Source organism: Histomonas meleagridis (genome assembly GCF_020186115.1).
Source record: "Histomonas meleagridis strain 2922-C6/04-10x chromosome Unknown contig_20, whole genome shotgun sequence".
Classification (NCBI taxonomy): domain Eukaryota; phylum Parabasalia; order Tritrichomonadida; family Dientamoebidae; genus Histomonas; species Histomonas meleagridis.
This window is the reverse complement of record NW_027150805.1, coordinates 1,543,122-1,567,399: the sequence shown is the minus strand read 5'-3', so window position 1 is coordinate 1,567,399 and position 24,278 is coordinate 1,543,122. Positions and strand designations below refer to the sequence as shown.

The 24,278-nt window shown below is 29.9% G+C and overlaps 8 protein-coding genes across 8 annotated transcripts; 5 read left to right on the top strand and 3 right to left on the bottom strand.

The window, feature by feature from the left end:
* Window positions 1-176: 176 nt before the first annotated feature.
* On the top strand, window positions 177-1,364 carry GO595_003033 (Adaptor complexes medium subunit family protein; the record flags this gene model as incomplete). The annotated part of the gene is made up of 1 exon (XM_067916009.1): window positions 177-1,364. One exon carries the CDS (start codon window positions 177-179, stop codon window positions 1,362-1,364), a length of 1,188 nt encoding a protein of 395 aa, XP_067776834.1.
* Window positions 1,365-1,679: 315 nt separating this feature from the next.
* On the top strand, window positions 1,680-3,281 carry GO595_003032 (uncharacterized protein; the record flags this gene model as incomplete). The annotated part of the gene is made up of 1 exon (XM_067916008.1): window positions 1,680-3,281. One exon carries the CDS (start codon window positions 1,680-1,682, stop codon window positions 3,279-3,281), a length of 1,602 nt encoding a protein of 533 aa, XP_067776833.1.
* Window positions 3,282-3,777: 496 nt separating this feature from the next.
* GO595_003031 (uncharacterized protein) lies at window positions 3,778-5,076 on the top strand (the record flags this gene model as incomplete). The annotated part of the gene is made up of 1 exon (XM_067916007.1): window positions 3,778-5,076. One exon carries the CDS (start codon window positions 3,778-3,780, stop codon window positions 5,074-5,076), a length of 1,299 nt encoding a protein of 432 aa, XP_067776832.1.
* A 5,156-nt stretch (window positions 5,077-10,232) lies between these two features.
* Window positions 10,233-11,576, top strand: GO595_003030 (uncharacterized protein; the record flags this gene model as incomplete). The annotated part of the gene is made up of 1 exon (XM_067916006.1): window positions 10,233-11,576. The coding sequence occupies one exon, from the start codon at window positions 10,233-10,235 to the stop codon at window positions 11,574-11,576; it is 1,344 nt and encodes a 447-aa protein (XP_067776831.1).
* Window positions 11,577-14,843: 3,267 nt separating this feature from the next.
* GO595_003029 (molybdenum cofactor sulfurase) lies at window positions 14,844-16,160 on the bottom strand (the record flags this gene model as incomplete). Its single annotated transcript, XM_067916005.1, has 1 exon — window positions 14,844-16,160. One exon carries the CDS (start codon window positions 16,158-16,160, stop codon window positions 14,844-14,846), a length of 1,317 nt encoding a protein of 438 aa, XP_067776830.1.
* Window positions 16,161-17,621: 1,461 nt separating this feature from the next.
* On the top strand, window positions 17,622-18,551 carry GO595_003028 (Psp-related protein; the record flags this gene model as incomplete). The annotated part of the gene is made up of 1 exon (XM_067916004.1): window positions 17,622-18,551. The coding sequence occupies one exon, from the start codon at window positions 17,622-17,624 to the stop codon at window positions 18,549-18,551; it is 930 nt and encodes a 309-aa protein (XP_067776829.1).
* A 204-nt stretch (window positions 18,552-18,755) lies between these two features.
* On the bottom strand, window positions 18,756-21,239 carry GO595_003027 (putative helicase; the record flags this gene model as incomplete). Its single annotated transcript, XM_067916003.1, has 1 exon — window positions 18,756-21,239. The coding sequence occupies one exon, from the start codon at window positions 21,237-21,239 to the stop codon at window positions 18,756-18,758; it is 2,484 nt and encodes an 827-aa protein (XP_067776828.1).
* A 1,592-nt stretch (window positions 21,240-22,831) lies between these two features.
* GO595_003026 (Ras-like protein) lies at window positions 22,832-23,338 on the bottom strand (the record flags this gene model as incomplete). The annotated part of the gene is made up of 1 exon (XM_067916002.1): window positions 22,832-23,338. The coding sequence occupies one exon, from the start codon at window positions 23,336-23,338 to the stop codon at window positions 22,832-22,834; it is 507 nt and encodes a 168-aa protein (XP_067776827.1).
* Window positions 23,339-24,278: the final 940 nt, after the last annotated feature.

Below are 24,278 nucleotides of genomic sequence, written 5' to 3'. Positions count from 1 at the left end.
TTGAATTGCATTTGTTGTATTTATTGAAGTTGATAAAGTATTATTTCTTTCTTCTGGATTGTTTTATTTATGTGAAATGAAATTTGATTCAAATTGGGCACTGTATAAACGTTCTATTGTGAATTGACAATTTTATTTTCTCTCAAATTTTTGGTGTCCGTCATTTGACATTTGGAATGATAAAAAGTATTTTCATCATTAGCAAAAATGGAGAAGTCCTCATCGAAAAGCACTACCAAGACAAAACAAAACGTGAAGAACTCGAGCCAGTTTGTTATTCCATCAAAAATTCTCAAAATCCACCTCCAATAATTGAATCATTCGGAATCCTTTATTTAATCGTCAAAGAAAATAACCTTTTCATTGTCGGTGCATGTGATGCAGATGCACCAACACTCTTTACATCTGTTATTTTATCAAGTATTGCACCAATTCTTCAAAACACAATGAAAAATGGATTCACGGAGGCATCTGTAAAAACAGAGTATCCTGTAGTTTATCAGACGCTTGATCAAATTCTTAACTGTGGTTATCCATTTTTGGATGAACAAAATGTTTTGATTTCAACTATGAAAAGCCAAAATTCGGATAAAATTAATGTGGATAATCAGCACCCATGGAGAACATCACAAACAGTTAAAGGTCCTGGCGAAATATATGTTGAAGCAACTGAGACAATTGAAACACGAATCAATAGCCATGGTAAATCTGATCTCCTTATGGTAAGAGGATCTATTTCTATTCATTCCCATCTCAATGGTTCACCACAAGTTAATTTATCTATTGCAATATCCAATGTTTTAGACGATTACACTTTCCATAGATGTATTGGCTCTTCTCAGTACCTTGGCAGAAAGTTCCAATTTGTTCCACCAGATGGTGATTTTGTATTAATGACATATACCACCAAACCTCAAATTGCAAATCTCCCTGTTTTCTTGGTTCCCAAGTTCACATGGTCGAAGGTAGGAGTGATTTTCGAGATCAACATTCGCATTGATCAAAACTTACCAAAACCGTTGGAGGACGTTAAAGTCACTTTTTCATTTCCCGATGGAATTTCATGTCCGTCACTCGCAACTGCTGCCGGCTCTGTGTCTTATGACGTTGCAACCAAAACTGTGAAATGGGATGTGAATATATCAAAGAAAGAATTTTTGATTCTGAGTGGAAGCGCATCGATCTCAACCGACTTCGAGCCAGAAGCTTGTGAAATCCCAATCTTTGTTTCCTTCACTGCTCCTGGATTTACAATGAGTGGATTAAAGGTGGAAGCTGTTGATGTTGAAAACATGCCAAAAGTAACAAAAGCTATTAAGTACACAACAAAGGCTGGAAACTATGTTTTCAGCGGATGTGCATAAATTTATGTTGAGTCTTTTTTTTTAATTTATAAAATTAACAACTTGATTGCTTTCAATTTAGTTAGCAGCTTTTTGACTTCTAAAAGTTTGCTACAGAGCTGTAGCGCCCTCTATATTTGTTGTAATCATTTAGGAGCATAAGATGTGAAAGATGATTTAGAATTTTTTTATTAACAAGAGTGACTGAACCTTGTTGGTTTTAATGTGTTTGCAACAAAATGGTTTTCAGTATCTAAATTATGTTTAAAGATATGTCCAATTGTTCAAAAAGAAAATCTTCATTGACACTTTTTCATACGTTTACTCATTTTTGGGATGGAAGAATCAACAAAAGATTTTTATCAAGATTTGGATAAAATCTGGAATGAAATAGGATACACCAAAAATGAAAAAGAGGAAAAAATTGCTAAAATTAGACAATCAATTGAGGATGTAAGATCTGGTTTTATATCTTCTACTCTTTCAAAATGTCAAAAAATGCTTGCTGAAATTGAAGAAATAAAAGCTAAACATATTGAAATGCTCGAATCCATGAATGCAACACAAGCAGAAATTGATCTTGTTAATGAAAGCGGAAAAAAGGGTTCATTAACAGAAAGATATAACGAAGTTCAAAACAACTTCAATAGTTATTCTAGGGTATATAATGATAGATATCTACAATTTGAAGAGTTAAAACAAAAAATCGATTTGAGTTATTCACTACTTGGAATTACAAATAGTAACCAAAAAGGAGACTTTGCAGAGATATCTAAAGAAGATCTTACAAAGGAACGTCTATCACAGTTTGAAGCTAAAGCAAGGCAACTTGATGAAGAAGTGAATTCAAGATCTATTCGCTTTGAGGAAATAGAAAATCAAATCCAAGAACTCACAGAAGAACTTCAAGAAGAAAAACCTAAAGAAATCGATGATATTCTTTCAAAACGAATTTATTCTAATTCTGCATTCAAGAGATTACTTGATTATCTTCCATATCTTCAAGAACTCCATGAATCCAGGAAGAAATCTGTTGCTGATATGGCTGTTACTATTACTCGTCTTTGGGATATCCTTGAAATTGGTCAACAAGAAAGATCTTATTTCATCAACTCTCACACACTTCTTAGCCAAAAGAATGTACAAGATTGTGTATATGAGATTGAAAAGCTTACTAGACAACGTAACAGACAACTTCCATCAATAATTGAAAAAATGCGCAACGAAATTTCCAACATATGTACTGAACTTACATACAGCAAAGATCAGATTCAAGAAATTTACAATCGTTGTACAAATTTCCTCAATCAAAAAAATGATAATACATCTGAAGAAAATGAAAAGCCAAAACGTCAATCCCAAGTCACTTTCCGCCTCAATAACAATAATTCGCTTGGAGAAGAGGAGACTGACAAACTTGTCCGTATTTATACAAATTATGAAAATGAACTGATTTACTTGAAAAAGCTTCAAATTGCTGCACGGCCAATAATTGATCTAATTCAACAACGGGAAGCTATACTTGATGATTATAATAAACTGAATAATCCTGAAAAAGAAGATGAAACAGATGCACATAGAAAACATCACCGAAAACATAAAACCACTGATGAAATCGAAAGCAAAGAAGACCAAGAAACGAAGTTACAAGAAAAAATGCACCAAGAAAAAGTCACGAGAAGATACAAATATAATCTTCCAAGGATAGAAAAGAAACTAAAACTGAACTTGATATGCTTCAAAGAGAATAATGGTGAAGACTTCATGTGGAAAGGGAAACCATTAATTCAAGCATTACAACACATCCAAGTTTCACAATCAGAAATATCACAAAACATGAAAAACCTAAAGGGTGAAAACAATAAAAGGAGACACACAATAGATACAAAACGAAACATGAAAGGCAACAAAACAAAGCGACACGTATCGGTGAATTGACTTTATTATTAAAAACTCGATTTTTTGTGAGAAATTGAATTTGACTTTTTAACCAATTAAAAAAGGTTATTTGACATTTTTTACACAAACTTTGCTGTCACTTTTCTCCTATATGGATCTTGGTGGGGTGGAAAAATGTGCAAAAGAGCTTAAAAAAAATTATAACCAAAGTAATCAGATTCTCTTCGGAGAGCAGCTAATTGAAACATTGGGTATTTTCGCAAATGTTAAGGATTCTTACAAAAATAAATTAGAAATCGTTTCAAAAGTAATATTTGATACAATATCTTTTGCTCTTTATGAAGGCGATATTATCCAAGATCTTCAACTTAAGATGTTACGATTTTATGATTCTATTATTCAAGGATGTTCATCTCAAGAAGAAACACAAATCCTATTCGAAAAAGATTTTACCAATAACTTTATTGACTATAAATTTGATTTTAATAACATAGATATTCAACGAGCTTACTTAACAGTTTTAAAAGGCATTTCAATGAAATTTAAGATCATAAATCCATCCTATCTTTTTTCCTCAGAAAAGCGCACATGTGCTTTACATACTAATGCCTCTCCATTTATCTCATCCACAGATTCTATTTCTGTATCAGCAGCTCGTTTAGTAATTTTAAATTTATGTCTTCTTAAAGAACCCCCAATCCTTGATATTATAGATCTCAAGCCAACCAAGAAGCATTATGTCCATTTTGTAGATACACTTAGTACAGTTGATGACGGTTTTGATTTTTTATCCGATTTATTTGATGTATCACCACCACAACTTACCAACCTTCTTGTTTCCATCTTTAAATCCAAATTTAACCCCGATAAAACCAATCAAATCGACATCCATTTGCTTGGATGCAGTTTACAATTCCTATCGGAGAGCCCGTTAAGGCCGGTTTTGATCCACACGGTGTCAAAATATTTACCCACGTTACCAATGAATGATATATTATCATTAGGAATTCTATTGTATTCTATATCATTTAAGATACTTTATTTAGACGTAGCCATTAAACTTGGGTTTATTCAAAACCCAATCTCAGAAATGAAATCCATTTCAAAGCATCAACAAACTAATAACGAAAATAAAGATAATAATAAAGAAAAAGCAATCGATAAGATCAAAAGTTGTATGCTTTCATCACCAATGCATTTAACAGTGATATTACGAATTTTCGAAAAATTGTATAAGAAATTTCCAGGAGAAATCTATCGATTGTTAATCAAAAATAGAAACTACTTGATAGATGTCTTATTGGCTAATGAACAAAACCTGAAAATGGCTTATTTCATCAACGCAATACCTCCGCAAAGATTCGACTTCGACTTTCTATCGTCGCCAAAAGGTATCGAACAAAATTCAATACCAATCAGTTTGAATGAGCTCATAGAAATCGAATATTCAATATGCAGACAAAATTCAAAGAGGTTTGGCTGGTTCACTTTTTCACCGGAGGATTCGAACGTTTACGAAGTTTTCCCAACACTTGACCCATCAAAGCCAGTAAAGTTGTCTGCAACTGATTTAATAATAGGTGAAAAGAATTACCGTCTTTGGAAATTCACGTTTGTTCAGTTAAATAGGAAAAATGTGGAAATCGAAATAACAAACGACTCCGGAGGTAGAAGAGTGTCATTAATAATGGTACAGAAAGCAAGAATAGAGATCCCTTTCGCTCACGCGAAAATAGCTAAAAAATTCACAGAGGAATTATTGAAATATCAAAAAGAATTAATCGAGGAAATGTTAAGAAAGCTGAAAACAGAAGATGTGATAAATGAATTATAAATGTGAATAAAATTATTCAAGCGATATATTTTTTCATTTAAATTTTATTTTTCAGATATACCAAATTTGATCAATCAGTTTATTCAAATGATATTGTATAAAAGGTAATAGCACAGTGGAAGTAATTCTATGTCATAAAAAATTTGTTTATGATAATTAATTTTTTGAATGACATAAGAATATTCATATATAGATATAACACCTATTATTTAAAACATAAGAAATTAGTACTGTGTCTAATTTAATTTTGAAAATATTGAATTTAAACATTAATGAAAAAAATCATTAATAATTTCACGATTCCAAAAAAATACAATATGATTAAACAAAAGCGTTATGTTTAGTTTGTTTGTATGTCCCATGTTTCAAAACAATTCGTGCATTCATCAATCAAATGTTGTTTTTGTCGAATAGCTTCTTTTAGATCTTCTATCCTTTGGTTCTGTTCCTCTTCTGTCATGTCTAAACCTGGTATATTCGAAAGATATTTCTGAGCATCTTCCATCATATTCTTAAATTGATTGGCACATTGGTTAATATCTTTTTCTGTAGTTTCTGGCTTTACCATGAGGTTCAAGCATTTTCTAATCAAAGAAATGAAATCGAAATCGAACTTGGTTGCTTTTGGTTGCTTTTTGTTCATATTAAATCGAACATACTTTCTCAAATATAAAAATGTTGCGAAGCTTCATTGCAGCAAACTCTATCTATTTTGTGCATTAGAATCTTGACAACATTTTTAGATTTATCTTGGATAATTAGTTTTTTTTAAAAATGGCATTAATTTGTCGAAAATATTTTGATATTATTAAGTGTGAAAGTTCAATATTCTTTATACATAAAATGTTAAAGGCCCACCTTTTGGCATACATTTAGAAATTATTTATATAGAAAGGCTGTTCATTGTTTATTTTTGCTAGTGAAAAGCCAAAAATTTTATGGTTAAGCATTGCTCACAGGTTTTTCCTGTGGTACTTCAAATTCACTAGTGCTCATGAAAAATTAGTGTTACTAAAATATATTCGCTTTATATCTGTCATTGAATTAAATTTTCAATCGCATATTGAACATTTAGATTACAAACATGTTAAATACTTTTTTACTGAAGATTAAATAAGCCATGTTAGATATTTTGGAAAAATTTATGTCGCTTCCATCATAAGAACTTCAAAACAATCCAACCGCAACGGTTCAAAAAACTAATTCAAACCCGACGGTTACAACTGTATTCCAGATCTCAAAGTTGAATACTTATTCGATATTGACACTCAAAAAGTTTTACAAAAACTTTCCAACAATTTTTGTGATGTTTACTCTGTCGTTGCAAACAAATTTTTCTCGCAATGCCGTCTTTCAGGATTTTGATACTCTTCATTATTTCTTGTGTTAATTGTTTGGTAAGTAACTCATTAATATTTAATCCAACAAGATTCAATAAAAATCAGAATTCAGAAACAAGTGATTTAAATGAAATATATCATAGAGCTAAAGGAGGTAAGTACAGTTCAAACTTGGAATATTATAAACACAGTTTGTTTTTTAGATGTCATAATATATGTTGGTATGATACTGATAAACAAAAAAATGTATCTATCATCGAAAAAATTAATTTTATCAAAAATTATAATTTCAAAAAAACTATTGTCTCATACTTTGCTCAAACTGTGATAAAATGTTTTAATCTTATAGATGAAAATACATCAATCACGGAAATTATTATTTTTATCATATTTTTCCATATATTTAAAAGATTGATTTGTCAAAAATCATTAAAAGATAATAATATCAATGGAAAATCCAATATTATATTTAATTCACTAATATTCACATTATTTTTATATCATACATCTGAAATATTTGATGAATCAAAACAAACTCTGTATATAATACAAGTGATTTTACAGATGAATTTAAAAATTTAGCAAAACATGTTATCATTGAGGACGGAGTTAAAGAAATTTTGAGCGCAGCTTTTATGCGATGGAAAGAAATTATTTCTGTAACTATTGGAAATTCAGTTGAAATCATTGGAAGTTATGCATTTAGTGGGTGCTCGCAATTAGAAAATGTTATTATCGGAAATAATGTAACAACATTTCAAATGTATGCATTTCAATCATGTACTTCTTTAAGAACTATTATAATTCCAAATTCTGTTATTACAATTGGTGGTTATTCTTTTAGTTCCTGTGTCAAATTAGAAAATGTTTCAATTGGAGAAAAAGTGGAAACAATTTCTTCTTCTGCATTTTCATATTGTGATTCATTAAAAACAATTGTAATTCCTGCATCAGTTACTTTAATCCAATCTGATGTATTCAGATATTGTGGACAACTCCAATTTATCAACATAAATAAAAATAATTCAAAATATTCCAATTGGAAGGAAGATGGTATTTTTTATGACAAAGAAATTACAAGACTTATATATTATCCAATCGGGAAAACAAATGAAATATATGAAATTCCTTCATCAGTTACACAAATTCAAACAGATGCTTTTATTTATTGTGTTAATATTAAAAAAGTAATAATTCCTAATTTGGTAACTTCAGTTTCAATGCAATTGTTTTATGGCTGTGAAAATCTAGAAAATGTTATAATTGGAGAAAATGTTACGAAAATTTATGATTGGGCATTTAATTATTGTTATTCATTAATAAATATAGTTATTCCTAATTCTGTTACTTCAATTGAATCGACTGTTTTTAAATATTGCACTAGTCTTAAAGAAATTAAAGTTTATGAAGAAAATCAATTTTATTCCAATTATTACAATGATGGTATTTTATACAATAAAGATATATCTACAATTATATGTTATCCAGCTGGAAATGCAAATGAAACTTATGAAATCCCAAAAACTGTTAATACAATAGGAGAATATGCATTTCATTCATGTTCCAATTTAACAAACATAATATTTCCAGATTTTCTTACAACAATCAATCAAGATGCTTTTTATTTATGTTCTTCATTGATTAAGATTGAAATTCCTAATTCAGTTCAATTGATTGATGATCGAGCATTTTATTTATGTTCAAGTTTAGAATCAGTTTTAATCGGAGAAAATGTTGATAAAATTAATAGTGATGTATTTCGTTATTGTTCCTCATTAAAAATTATAGAACTTCCATATGTTACTTATATTGATGGCTATTCTTTTCAATATTGTACACTTTTAGAGACAGTTATATTTGGAGAAAAATTAACAACTATAAACAAATTTGCGTTTTATCAATGCTCTTCTTTAAAAAATGTTACAATTCCAAGTTCTGTTAAAACTATTGAATTTGGTGCTTTTTCTTTTTGTATAAGTCTTCAATTTTTTAATGTATCTTCCAAAAATGCTTATTATTCCAATTATAATAATGATGGGGTTCTTTATTCCAAAAGTTTAAGCTCATTATTATTTTATCCAGCAGGAAAAACAAATGAAATATTTGAAATTCCAAATAATGTTACTAAAATTTATGGTTATGCATTTTATTCTTGTGGTTTTATAAAGAATATAATAATTCCAAGTTCAGTTAACAATATTGAACTTCCATGTTTTCCTTCATGTGAAAATCTTCAATCTTTTAATGTATCCATTGATAATGAGTATTATACTAATTATAAAAATGATGGAGTTATTTATACTAAAGATTTATCACAAATAGTTTGTTATCCATCAGGAAACCAAAATAAAAGTTTTGAAATACTAAATTATGTTTCTATAATTAGTCCATATTCATTTGCTGGTTGTTCTAATTTAGAAACATTAATTATTGGTGAAAATGTTACAATAATTAATAGTTGGGCATTTCAAGATTGTAATAATCTTCGATGTGTTATTTTTTATGGTGAAAAAGAACCAATAATTTCATCATTTCCAACATCTGTTGAAACTGTTATGACATTATATACATATCAAGGTTCCTTATTTTATAATTTAAATGTAATAAAAGGTCCAAAAACTAAAGAATGTACAATAACGCCGACACAAACATTCACTCAGTCAAATACGTTTCCAAAAAGTAATACATTTACTCAATCAAATACATTAATCTACATAAATTCGAATATAACTTTTTCATTTTCATTAACTTATTCATATTCAATCACAGAAACAATTATTTACAAGTCAACAATTATAAACACATTTTATTTCTCTTCAAATACATTTATTAAAGATACAATGATCTATTATGAATATATATATTTTGCTTATACTTCATGTTATATGTTTTATTCTAATTATTTCTTTATTTTTACTCAAAACGAAAAAAATTCAAATGAAAATAATAATGGTTATAAAAATATCATTATAATCATTAGTGTATGTATTGCTGTTGTAGTAATCATAATAATTTCAGTAATTGTAGTAATATTGATACGAATGAGAAATAAGAAACAAAGTGGTAGCGATTATGAATTAGAAGCAAATGAAATAAATACAAATGAAGCAACGCCAACAAATAATTATTCAACTGTTTTCGATATCGCTAGAGTTGAAGATGATCCATTTGCAAAAGATTTTATTGAAGATCAATTTATGGGAAATATATAAAAATTTGTATAATAATTTATTTTTTAATGTTAAAAGTATAAATTCATTGATTTTAAGTTTTTATTATTCATTCCACTGAATTTAAATAAGATGCACATTTTGACATGTTCCTAAAATAATCAGAATTTTTTAAGTTTCTTACATTTTAAACATTTGTTCAGAACTTCTGCTTGATCAAAAACGGTCCAATTATATTTATTCAAAAAGTTAGATCGTATTCTGCAAAGTCAGGCGGTTTTATTTAAAAAAAAAGACATTTCGTCGGTTTTCATGTCGAAAATAAGTTTGCCTTTAGAAACCACAACTCCATAAAAAAAAAGAATATGAATAGTATTGTGCTATACACATAATGCCTCATATGAGTACTTGAGTTGAGTTTAAAAATCGTTCCAAGATTTGAAATCAAAATTGAAACATTCTTCTTACAGACTCATTTTTTATGATAACCATCAATAAAACTCATTATTTATTGTTTTATGTGTATATGTTAGGAGAGTGTTTCAATTTTCAAATAACAAAAGAAAACCAAACATCAAAATTTGACATGTAAACTATTCAAAAAACAAGTTTTTCATAGAAATGAAAAAAGTTTGGCCATTCCAAAATGGAAGAAAAAGAATTCTCAGACGTTGAATTAGCAGAAGCACATATAGATAGAACCTCATACTTTGTTGAGACAACATCGACATTTAATTATGTAATCACAATTCTTCTATTTTGTTTTTATGTATTTTTACACATATTTTCATATTCTAGAGTTCCGGTTTCAATCAAAAAAGATGTTTTCAACGTCGGAGCAAAGGGTTCTGATAAGGAAATACAGTTAGATCTTTCACTAAGTCAAATCCAAAAAGAACATCGTTTTATTATTATGAACTGTTCATTGATTAAAGCTAACCCAACACCAAATGAAAAGCTTGACTACAAAATTGATGTAGAAACAACATATTTCAACAATGATGAAAAGAAGACAGAGAAAAATACATTCCAACAAACATTTGATTTTACCGAAAGATCGGAGCCATTCACTGTATTAAAGTCACAAATCTTAGATTTTGATTCAATCAAAATCAAATTTTCATTAACTGGTAATATCGAAAAGATTTCATCTCTTGAGTTTGATTCTTCCTTCTACAACGCAAATGCTGTTAAGTATGAGAGGTCTTATAACATGCTTATGACATTTTTATCAATATATATGTTCTTCATATTTTTGTTTTCCAATGGTTTCAAGATCCACAACAATCTCTCACTTACCATCTTGGGCTTTTCCAGTATATTGGCCACCAATCCATTCCAATATTTCTTACAATTTTCATCCGAGAATATCTTCAATCAAGTTTCCATGAGCATATTCCTTACCATTTTCAGGTATGTACTTATGGTACTCATCATTAAACTTTCGTTCAACAATCTTGGATATATTCTCAATATTGCTATGGGAATATTTTTCTTTATTTATGCGATCCTTCAATGCGCCGCTTCATTTGACAGAAGCTCCGCCTTCTATACTTTCGACTTTTTAGTCCCAGTTTTCCAGACAGAGCAAATGTTATTATTTGTAGATATATTATACATTGTTGTTCTTTGTATCTTCTTGTTGATGGCCTTCATCAAGAGTACCTCTGGCGCCCGAGTTCTTGTCTTTTATTCATTGATCACATTATTTATATTGGCATCGACCTTCTATTCTGACATCTACTACGTCGCCACTGGCAAGCAAATATTCTCAGAAACACAAGTGAACTTGAAGAACTTCATTTATTTGACATGCTCTTCTTTCATTTTGTTCATGTTGCATTCCAGCTCAGAACAAGAGTACAAACAGTTCGACGAAAAAGAAGACGAAGGACCAATGGTGTTGGACGTGATGCAAATAGATAACGCAGATGAAGAAGAAGCTGAACATGAAGATGATAATAATAATGTACATTCGGCAGAGGAGTAAAGTAAACAATTCCTATTTTGGAAATTATAAATTTATTGAAACATGTGCATTGAAATTACATAATATTATGGTCCATCTGAATTACATAAAAAATTTAATATCTCTAAAGTTGATATTTTTAATGAAAAATTATTATTAAAATATAATAAAATTAATGATTTAAATAAATATTTAGATAATCATAGAAAGATAGCTAAAAATAAATATAATGATTCATGACAATAAGAAACATGTAAAATTCGATACGTAATTAAATATATTTTGATAAGGTTATTATAACCCAGATCGCACTCTGTGCTCGAGCCACTAAAGTGGCGATCATTATATGATGCTTTAATATTTTTGTATAGTTTATATAAAAATATGTAGAAACATATTTATTATTGTGATAGTAAAAAACCTGTATATATCAAAATTAATAATGTTGATTTAGAAAATGATTATTCTGATGATAATGTTAGTGTTGATAATAATGATATACCAAGAATATGTAGAAATTTGTATTGTTAAAAAATCACAGTATCATCATATATTTTTATAAAAAAAAAATTTGTGTGTGTTTTTGAAGAACGATATTTTGGGTTATTTTTATCGTAATTTTGACATTGCAGGGAGCTTGCAACTTTGCAGGGAGAAATGGGGTGTTTTAACACATTTTTCATGAAAAAAATATGGTTTAGCTTTTGAGTGATAGAATTTCGTGTGAATTTATATGTCTAATTAACAAATATTTGTGTAAAAATACATTTTATGTTTTAGTTTTAGCTTGTGTTTATGAAGAACGATATTTTTGTGTGAAAATATATGTATGATTAAATGAATATATAAATAAGATATATTTTGAATGTGTAATTTGTATAAGAGTTTTGTGTGTAAATTATATGTTTGATTGTCAAAATGCTAAAACAAAATTTTTTGCTTTAGAAAATTACCCATGTGCATGCTTGTGTAAAACACACCACAATGAAATGTGTTGTCTAGCAACACAATGGAATTGTTTAGTGTGTGTGTAGTTATTTACCGCTATTCAAAAGGTATCAACAACTCGAGACATTCATAGTTCGTTTATCAAATGATTCATATGTTTCATCCAGAATTTATGATGGATAACAAATAATTGCTGTAAAATTTTTAGTATAAAGAATTCCATTTTCATCATTTGCATAATGTTTGTTATCTTTTGATACATTAAATAAAAGATTTGTACATCCTGTAAAAAAACCTGTGCCAAATAAATTCACTGATTTTGGAATTGTAATGTTTCTTAATGATGTACAATAAATAGATGCATATGAATCAATTAACACAACTTTTTCTCCAATAATCGTTTCTAATGATGAACAAAATTGAAATGTATAATCAAAAATCGTTACAATTGAATCTAATATCGAAATTTTAGTTAAAAATGAACGATGTGAAAATGCATACCTTTCAATTGCTCGAATTGAATTTGGAATTTCAAATGTTTCATTCCGAATTCTTGATGGATAACAAGTAATTTGTGGGTAGATTTTAGTATGAAAAATTCCATTGTAATCATTTTCATAATTTTTGATACATCAATAAATTAAAGATTTCTACATCCTTCAAAAACACCTGATTCAATTGAAGTTACTGATTTTGGAATTGTAATGTTTATTAATAAAGTACAATAACCAAATGCATCCCCATTAATATTTTTGACACTTTCTTCAATAATTATTGTTCCTAATGATGAACATTGATAAAATAAATGACTTGCAATTTCAGTAATTTTATTCGGAATTATAATACTGTAAGAACACCTCTTCCAGCACGTTGCCGAATGCGTCAGTTGCAGTGAAGAACTCGGGCGCCATTTGCGACAGCCACAAAGGGTCCACTGCAGTTACTCCATGAATGAAATGTTTCGAAGTCAAACCAATTCATGATAAACAATGTATTCAGGCACATAACCCAAGCCAGTCAAAGAAGAAGACGGATGCAAATAACATTTCACGCCCATGTGCAAGTTTACGTATTCATTCAGTCCTTGTAACCTTGCAGCCTGATGGAAATATGCAGAACATATTGCCTTTCGTACGATAGTCCAATCTTTACAACTCGTAATTTCGAGTTTCGCTTCTTTCGCTATATCGATTAATTGCTTCCGTTTTTCATTCGCTTTAATCAATAAGACATTATGTAAGAAATGTTTCCTGGACCAAGAAGCGCGTTCTATTTCACGATCACGTCACTTGATGCAGTTTTACCGATTGATGACCAAATGTTAAATACATTTAATAACGTTAAATGATCGGATTCAGGAATTAAAAACTTTTCTTTCATTGAATCAGCTTCTTCTTTGTTTGATCTCAAATCATTTTCATTTTAAGCAATCGAAAGAAGGTTCACATCAGAATATCATTTGTGTTTGGAAGGAGAAACTAATAAAAGGTTCTGCGCCACCAATTGGGTTTGGTAATGTTTTACATTTCTTATATAGAAAATGTAATAATAAGCACTGATGATAATAATACATTAATTGTCATTATAATTGTTATTGTAATAATTATTGTATTTATAATGATAATAATAATATTTATGATTAAATATCAAAATAAGAAGCGAAAACAAAATGAAGAAGAAATGAACAATTCAGAAGAAAATAATAATAATAATAAAATTAATGAAATAGATAATACATTTTCAGTTGGGATTAATAATTATTCAAATATTGAAGAAAATCCATTTGCAGACGATTTCAAAGTTGAAAAATTTAATAGATAGATATATATAAATATATTCTAAGAACAAAATAATTTTCTTATTTATTAAATTTATTTAATGAAATTATTTTAGATAATTTAATAAAAAATAAATGCTATAAAAACATTTTTAAACATATATAATAATATGAATATTTAATAGCGAACAGTTTACATCAAAACTATTTTCAACAATATATTTTCATTTAAGTATTTCTTTAATTTTTCATAAAATCCGATTGCACTTATATTATCATGGAAAAAATATACATATTCATCAACAAAAAGCAGATTTTATAAAGGGATCAAAGTTTGGAGAGGACTTGTCGTGATCGAGGTGGTTCTCTCACAAATTTCAATATAAATATATATATATATATATATATATATATATCCTTCCATCATAACAAAATGAATCTTACGAATATTAAGGTGCACAATAGGTTTTCTCTGCACAAAATTTGATTCGACGTTTGGAATTCAATTTCAAATAATTAATACCTTAAAATATATCAAACATCTCTTTATAACAAATAAAACATCAAAAGACATAGTTGTCATTAATCCATTCCAAAAAAGAATCAACATCACTATCAGTTGAAGCCCAACCAAGAGATGCTCTTACAGCTCCCAATGGAATTCCATCGATGATATCATTGTTATCGCCACAAGTTGTTTTTTTGTCGTAATAACTGCGCACTTTGTCTTCACTTATTTTCATTGACTCAAAGCATGCGCCAGGATTGCATTGGCATCCTCCCCTCAAATGGAATCCCGCTTTACTTGCTTCAGATACTATTTTGGAATAGCCATGATAACCACCATCAGTTCTCTTGACATTAAATGATACAATTCCGCCTTGAAATGAATCATCTCCAATTTGATGATTCCCATATATTTCAATAGCCTTTTGCCCATTCGAATGAATAAATGAGTTTAATCCTTTATAGAGTTTATTCGTAAGTCGTGAAACATGTTTTTGTACTTCTTTCATCCCAATTTCTTTTAGATATCGAAGACCTGAAAGAACTGCCATGTTTAACATAATCGGGACTTCATCATCTTCAAGAATAGATAAAGATGAATGAAGACTAAATGTAGTTTTATGTAAATGCTTCTTTAATCTGTTACTAATTATTAATGCACCGGTGTTGGGGTACCCTAAAATTTTGTAGAACGATAGAACTGATGCGTCAAGAAAAGTTTCGCTAAGGTTCAGAGGATTTGTAGGTAAATATGCAGCAACATCACCAAGAATATACCAATTGTTTAAAATGTCTTTGTTTGTGGTAACTTCGTGAATAAAATTTGGAGATGGTTTAGTTCCTGCAAAATTATCTTCAAAAGGAAACGCAAATAAATTGGGACAATTAGGTTCCGTTTTGATGGATTTGAGTTCTGTGATATTTGGAGGCCAAGCAAGTGGGATAAAACTTGAATTGGATCTTATTGCATATTTCCGAATTCCAAGAACTGAGTTATGATTATATTTAGTATATGCATACTTGGAACATGGCTTCCATGGAAAGTTTTCTCCTATTGTTTTGAGCGCTTGTGTGGCGCTAGCAACAAAAATCACTGAGAATTTATTTTTAGATGCACCAACAAAATCAAGAATTTCTTGCCTAATTTCTTCAACAACTTCTTCTTGTGTTTTCTTGTGTGAATGCAATGAATGATTTATTGGGTAAAATGAATTTAATACTTCGTTTTTATATTCATCAAAAACTCTATCATTATAAACGCCTGCTCCTGTAAAGTCCAGATAAACACCACTATTCATATGGGGCATTTCATTCTTTCGAATTGAATTAATTGATTTTGGATAAATAGTTTTATTAGAAGTTGTCTTTGGCATTAAAATCAATTGGATAAAAGCTAAAAAAAGGAAAATAAAAACTATAAATCTGATCCAAAAATAACGCTTTAAAATAAAAAACCTTGAGAACATTCTCCCACAATTCAAACGAACATATTCAATAATATCCGAACAAACTTTCTCAATTTCATGGAGGATGATATCAAACACAGAAAGATCAGTTGTTCTTGACCGTTTTCCATCACTTTCAGACGATTTAAGCGAAGGTTCTAAATCTTCCATTTCTTCCACTTCATATATTAAATATGCAACAAATATTCCAAAATCTTCTGATATAATTTTCAAATCAAGTGGATATTATTCATCTCCAGAAGGGAAAACAATCCAAGGAGACATGGTAATCACATATAATTCGTTAACATTTGTTCCAAAACATAATATATATCAATGGTCTGTTGAAATTGATTTTAGTGATATAAAAATACTTGCTAAAATAAATCGACGCGGCTTTGAGAAAGGACTAGAAATTGTTCTTTCAGATTCACAAAAGGTAATTTTTAGTTCATTTCAAAATCGAGATAAAATTGTCTCATTCATTAAACTTCTAACAGAATCTCATTGTCGTGTTAATCAATCGTTTGGATTTAATTCAAAAGATGAAACAGAAGTTATCAAAAGGATTACTCTCCTTAAGGCTCCTCATGTATTTGAAGAAACAATCAATACGAATCTCAAAACAATTATTGAAATCCTCAAAAAGCCTGAAAACATAACTGAAATTCTAACAATGTTTGGTAGTACTGGATTAGCTGTTTCAGATTGGACCAGAAACAAAGATGGCCTAACAAGAACTGTTCATTATGTTCAACCAATGTTTCAACCACTAAGTGTAACATCAACAAACAACATTATGAAGTCTGGCGACTCTTTAGCTTTTGATGTTTATTCCAAATTTTCAAGAACTTCAGATTCAAACGTTTTGAATATGCGTTTTCAGTTATTTTTCAAAAAGGAGGGAGAGACCGTTACGTATCGTGGCGCCTATTCACTTGACTTTAATGTTGAAGTATATGATAAGGAATTTATTGAAAAATCTGTTTCAAGACAAAATAAAATGTTTTATTACTTCATGAAGTCGAAGTTTTGCAATGAAGAGTTTAATGATGATGATTATGTTGAACAATGGAAAAAACATCAACCTTACGTATTAACCATCATTGCGTTGTTGCTTTCACTTCTTGGAATCCTTTTGCTTCCCAAAAATACAAATTGGCTTGCTTATTTGTGCGGTACATTAATTCTTTTTCTGTTCTATCTCATTTAAAAAAATAAATAAGATTTGCAGTTGTATATTTTTTTTAAGAAAAAACAAATTCAAAATATGTTTCATGTAGTGAATAGAGTTTTTTGGAAAGGAAGTTTATAGGCCGTTTATTTTCGACTTTTTGTACCGATCAAATGTATGGACAAAATATTTTATAGAATTGTTCGTTAGTCCATATGTCAAGGGTTCCGTTTGCAAAGAGAACACCATCACAATCTCAGCACAAAGAATTTTATTGGAGAGGAGGTGATGGCCTACATGAAAAAGAATACCTAATTGATGAATATAAAAAAGCGCTTACCGAATATCGAAGAGCTGAGAATGAGTATCAACAAGTTGAACGTGAATATCAAGAAGCAAGTGAGACGCTTAAAGAACGTGAAGGCTATGGTAATGCTTTAGCCAATTATCTTGATGCCGATGCAGAAGGATCCCAAACTGAGCAAGATTGTAAAAAACGTCTTTCAGAGCTTGAAGTTGAAATTCGTGATGCAGAAACAGAGCTTCAAAAAGCCAAGTCCGTGCATCACCCATCAGTTGCTCTTGGTCTTCAAAAAGAAAAAGCTTATTTAATGATTGAAATCCAACGAAACAAAAAGACCATAGACCTTGCGCACGAGCAAGCACAAACCCAAAAGCAACAGCTTGCGTCATGTGTCGTTAGTAACAAATATCAAACAGCCACAGATCTTGAAACCAAATATCAAGAACTTTCATCCAAAAAATCATTTTTGAGGTCCAAAGTCAACAAAACGAAGAAAGAGTTTGACAATACGAAGCCATGCACCATTCCACAGTCACAAGAAGTTCGACATGAACGATCTGCACTTCTTTCGCAAACAGAAACAGAAACAGCACTTCAGGAAGCGAAAGAAAAGAAACAACGCAAAGAGAAAAAGATGAATGGAAGAATCAACAGATTACTTGATGAAATTGAAGAACTGAACGACAGACTTCGAGATCTTGAATTAGAAGATGAAACTGTTGATGTAGAAGAATTACGAGATAAGTATATGAAGAAGGATGATAATGATGATGGAAAAGGCAAAGAGAAAGAAAAAGAAAACAAGAATAGTGAAAGTGATGATGCGAAAGATAAAGAGTAAAAATATTTTTTCTTTTGAAAGTTGTTAATGTAAATTTATGAATTTATAAATATTTAATGAAATAATTTTTTTTTTCTTTTTGATATTGTTAAACTGATTCTAAATAAATAAATAAATAAATAAATCAGAAACAGAATGAGTAATTTCTTAATATTGACAAATCAATTGATATGATTTAAAAAAACATTTACAAACAAATTCTATTTATTTCTTACATTTTGGACATTTCATTTGTAGACTTGACATAAAGTCGAAACATTCCAAACAGACAAAATGCGAACATTTCATTTTCTTCATTTGACCTTCTTTTTTATTACAAAAAGCGCAAATTTTTTCTTCTTTAAATTTTGCCTTTTCAGCCAATTTCTCGAAGATATCATTTTGTTTAATTTTCACTTGGCTTTTATCTTGTTTTAAGTTTTGTTGTGAATCTGTTTTTGACAATGTAAAAAGTGACGCGAGACCTTTTTGCATATCTATCGGTGTCAGTTTTTGTTTGAATTCTTTTGAGTGCGACATTTGAAGTGAAACGGGCCTTGAATCGTCTACTTTTCTTTTATGTAATGGAACAATTTCTTTTTCTTCTTCTTTTTTATCCAATTTTTTAATACTATTTTTTGTAATATTTTTATTACTCATCATCACTTTCGTTTTATTTTCAGTGTAAATAATATTCTCTTTCTCAAAAAAGAAATTTTGTAATTCCGAAATTAGTTTTTCCCAATTATCAATTACATGTATTGATGGACGAATCCATTTCGATATTAAGTTCTTGAACCCGTTATACCTTTCATCCATTAATAGGATGGCCGCGTAATCATCCTTATGCCGAATCGCGCGGCCTATAGCTTGGTTCACGGCTCGAATGGCGGATTCGATGTACCATTTCTTGCCGCTTCCCGCTTGCCTTCTCTCCAGCCATTCCCTCTTAAACTCGACGTGGAAATCGGAGTAATTTGGAAACGGAATTCCGACGACGCAAACGCACCGCGCGAAATCGTCGGCAAAGTCTAAGCCTTCCGACATCTTGCCGCGACACACCGCCATCAACGCAGCGCCTTTAGGAGCAGCTTGTTGGAAGTTATTAAACACTAACTGCATCTTCGATGCGTTTCGTGGTTCGATAAAAATCCGCTTTTTACTTTGGTTGGATTCAAGAAGAAGTGGCGCGTATTCCTCAAGCATAGAAAATGATGGGAAAAATGTTAACGCGCCTGATGGAACAATGTTATAAATGGTGGCTAATGATTTGACGCAATCTTTTTTGAGTTTATCGCTCTTACGATTGGTATAAACAAAATGAAATCGATTGTTATCAACGCCTTTGCCAACAATTCCAACAAATATTTGGTTAGGATTAGCAACATGATTATTCTCTAAACGTATCGGAAATAATTGGTTGGAGGGATCAATCTCTTGCGCAAATGAGTCCATTGGCGAAAGTGTTCCCGATGTAAGAATAACTGTTCGTGGTTTTTTCTCATTGATAATTCGCATAAATCCTGGATTCGATGAAAAACATAAAAGCGAAATAGCGGGCTGATTAGTAAGGCAAACAGTATATAGGCTGTTAAGGTATTGATAATCCTCTTGCCGATTAATTTGACTGTTATGAAAAACGGTTTGAAGAAAATGCATTACACGTTCAAGTGCATATGTAGAGTCATTTTCAAGACCTAATGGAATAGCTTGAGCTAAAACATCATCAAGTGTAAGACGAATAGATGTGCCGGTGACTTCATCAATTTTTGCTGAGTCAAAAATTTGAAAGAGAAAATTAACGTCCTTTTGTAAAGCTTGGAAATTGTTTTCGGTTTGTTTCAATGAAATGATTTGTGAAAATTCGCTGTCGCTTTCGAGTGAAAGAAGTGTGCGATAAAGGCGTTCCATTGCTGCACGAGCAACCCCAACTTTAAAAAAATCAATAGTAGTCTGACTTTGGGCTACAGCAAAGTTCGCGTTATGGATTTTAGTTAGGGCAGCATGCGCTTTGCTAACAAGATAAAACGGAAGATCAAAAGACATGCTGTTGGAACATTGATCTGGGAAGTTATGGGCTTCGTCAAGAATAAGAATAGATCCACTCATATATTCCATAGGCATGTAACTGCTAACAATTGGATCTACAAGATATGTGTATGGTGTGAGAACTAATCCGGCTTTTTTGGAATTAATTTGGGCTGTGAAATATGGACAAACTCGAAAATTATCACATTCAGCTATGAATTCTTCAATGTCTAGACATCTGTTTAAAAGAGTTTCAGCAGCGGAAATAATTTGTTGGTCGTTGGCATAGATACATGTTCGAAGTTTTCTTACTTGATAACAAAAACGTGCTTGATCTCCAACATCCCGATTTCTGACAAAATCATTTAAGCATAAAATAGATCGTGAAGCAACGTGTGAAACAGAAGGACGGAAAACTGTCTTTTTAAGTTCTTTCATTACGTTTGAAAGTTGAGAATGTGTTCGAGATGCATAAACAATTTGAACTTCTGCTTTATTTTGACGCCGCCATGAAAGGGCAGAACAAAGTAACGAAAGTGTTTTTCCTGTTCCAGTCGGAGACTCAAGGAGAGCATATTGCCCTGTATCAATTGACTCAATTACTTTGGACATAAAATCATTCTGAACTGGATATGGTTGATAAGGGAAGCTAACATTAACATTGTTTATGTTAACTTCCATGAAGAATTAAAGAAATGGTCGAGGAGAAATTTCTCAAGATTAACGATTATATTGTATTGATTTTCGCAGTTCAAAAAATTTTATGAGCTTTATTAAGTTATTCTGAAGTTTATATTTGTGTCTTGTCTTTCTTCGTGTGATTCATAATTTCTTTTGATTAAAAAATGATTTATTTTCATTATTACTTTCAAAGAAAGTTATATGTATTTTATAATTGGATAAAGGAAAATTTCAAATTTTGAATCAATTTAATGAATTGTGCTCAAATATTTTAAATGTAAGTTAACTATAACATTTTATTCATTGAATAATATTTTTAGCATCTAAAAAATATTTCAAAAAAAATTTATCTACAATTTTTATGACAAATCATGAAGAGGTTGGAAATATATTCATTAATTTCATTCTGGTTATATTCTTCCTGATTAAAATTGTATAAATCCTTTACAGCTTTGTCTTCTCCAATGTAATCGGCTACTGAAGCATTTGGATCTTCATAATACATTCGAAGGAAATGGTAATTATCTTCCCATATCCCATGACCTTTACCGTCTTTTACGTATGGGTATGGTGAAATTGATTCATTTTCGCGTCCAATTAATTTTACATTAAATTTATATCCTTCACCAAAATCATATTCAAAGGATATTTTTGTACTTTCTGTTAACTTGAGTTTATCTAAAATCCAGTCTACTGCATTTTCTTCATCATCATAGTCTTCATTAAAAATCCCGTAATATTTCGAACGAATTTTAAATTGCATAAGATGGGTGAAATTACCACGGAAGGCTAATATAATACCAATGCCAAAGTCTGATAAAGAGACTTTGGTTGGAATAGAAATAACTCGAGATAACTTATCTTCATATTCCTTTAATTCAACACTAAACACATACCTTTCTTTGCATTTTGTCAATGCGTTGTAGCTTTCATTTAGATAGTTAATAAGTAACTCATCTAATTTTTCCAAATTATGTTGAGCCAAAAAACTTTGAATTGTTACAGTAATAGAGCTCCTAAAAATATATTCAGAAGATAATTCATTTGGTAGTTGTTTTAATTTCTGAACTATATCTTTCAATAATTCAGATTGTTTGCATTTTTCGATGATTTCAATCATATATTCATTTATAATTTTGTCAATATGTAATTCAGCCTTTTTACTTTTAATGTCATCTGATATTTTGTTTAAGATATCAAGCATGAAGACATTCAGGTTAGATCTTATGAAACCGTAATCATAAATAAAAAGTGACAATGATATCTTTTTTTCTTTTGAAAAACTTTAAAAGAATGATTAGCAACTTCATTAATTAATGAAATAATCAAGATAAGATATGGCAAATAATCAAAATGTTAAAATTGAAAAACACCAAATTTTAATTAAAATCACCTAATATTCATTTTTGCAAAAATTGTTGGTATTCATGGCAAAGGCATAAAATTGCATCAGAAACACAAAAATCCTGTTTTATAAATAAATACAAAGTTTGTTACTTGCTTTATGAAAACATATTTATTGTCAAAACATCGATGATCAACACTCATTCCTCATATTGTTTTTTTCTCAAAAACAAGATGTTTGCATTGCTTTACTTTGATGATTTGCGAACCATTCTGGCAAGGGTAATAAATGTATCATCAACATTTATGTTGGATAATGCTGATGTCTCAATGCATTCCACTCCCAATCTTTTGGCAAGGCCCTCACCACTTAATTTAGATACAGCACGCTCTTCCTCAAGATCGCATTTATTTGCACATATTATGATTGGAACATCTTTACCTACAACTTCTATAATATATTTGTAATATTCTTCGACTGACTCGAATGATGTTTGGTTTTCAATTGAATAATTTATGAGATAACAATTTCCTTGTTTTATCCTCATTTTTCTTACAGTTGGGAATTCTTCTGATCCACATTGATCAAATATTTTATATTCAACATTTTCATCGTCTATAACAATTGAATGATCTTGAATGTTTGAACCAATAACTGGAACAGGATTTTGCACAAAAATGCCATCAACGAAACGTCTGATCAATGATGATTTACCAACGCGTTTATCTCCAAAAAACACAACATTGCACTTCATTTTGTGAAATGAAGAAATTTTCTTTCAAAAAGTCGTTTTGAATAGTTTCAAAACTTTTGATTTCTGGTTTGACAGTGCATTGAAAATTTAGTACTATTTCAACACTTTGTGCGGTAATCTTCGTTCGAACGAAACAAAAAGATTACAAATATTTGAAACCCCATAAAATTCTAGTAGTTTATGTGGTTTTAAGGTGCGTGTGTGTGTATACATTCATATGAATTAGGTTATGTTCAACAAGTTTTTAAAATTAATCTTTTCATCGATTTGAGTTTGCCTCGTTTTGTTCTCCACAACGGTTGTATAGGTTTAATTTTTAATTTTTCTGTATTCAAATTTCGGTTTAGAAGACCATAACAAACTGAAAAATGTCTCAAATAACAAGTAATCTTTTTTTTTTCTATGAGTGCGTTGAAAATGATTTCTTCAAAAAAACGGAACGATGTGAGTAAACCTAAGAAAATGCTTCAACCAAAAACATACAAAACTGAGTTATGTACTGTCTTAATCCACTAAAGATAAGCATAATTTACAAATAAAATTAATAAAATTTTTGATATCTCAAAAGATTGATCAAATTACAATTTTTTGTAAATCTTTTGATTATTGAATATTGTCGATGTCAATTAAATTTATTGTAAACATGATAGACTTAACGCACAGTGGAATTGCCTAATTTGAATAGTTGGGTCTTTAATTTACAACTTTTTCTCTATTCGTTCCACCAAAACTTCGCCCTGTTTCATATCAAATAAAAACAAAATTCGCTCGCATTTATATTTTTATTTTTAACAACAATTTATGATTCCAAAATTGATTTATCCTTTTCCCTGTCTGCCTCATTTTGTAGTTCTTCCTCACTAAAATTCAATCTGCTTGCATTTCTCATGTTATGTTTCATATTTCTTTTTTTTACACCGTTTTCTCTTTTCAGTGGTTG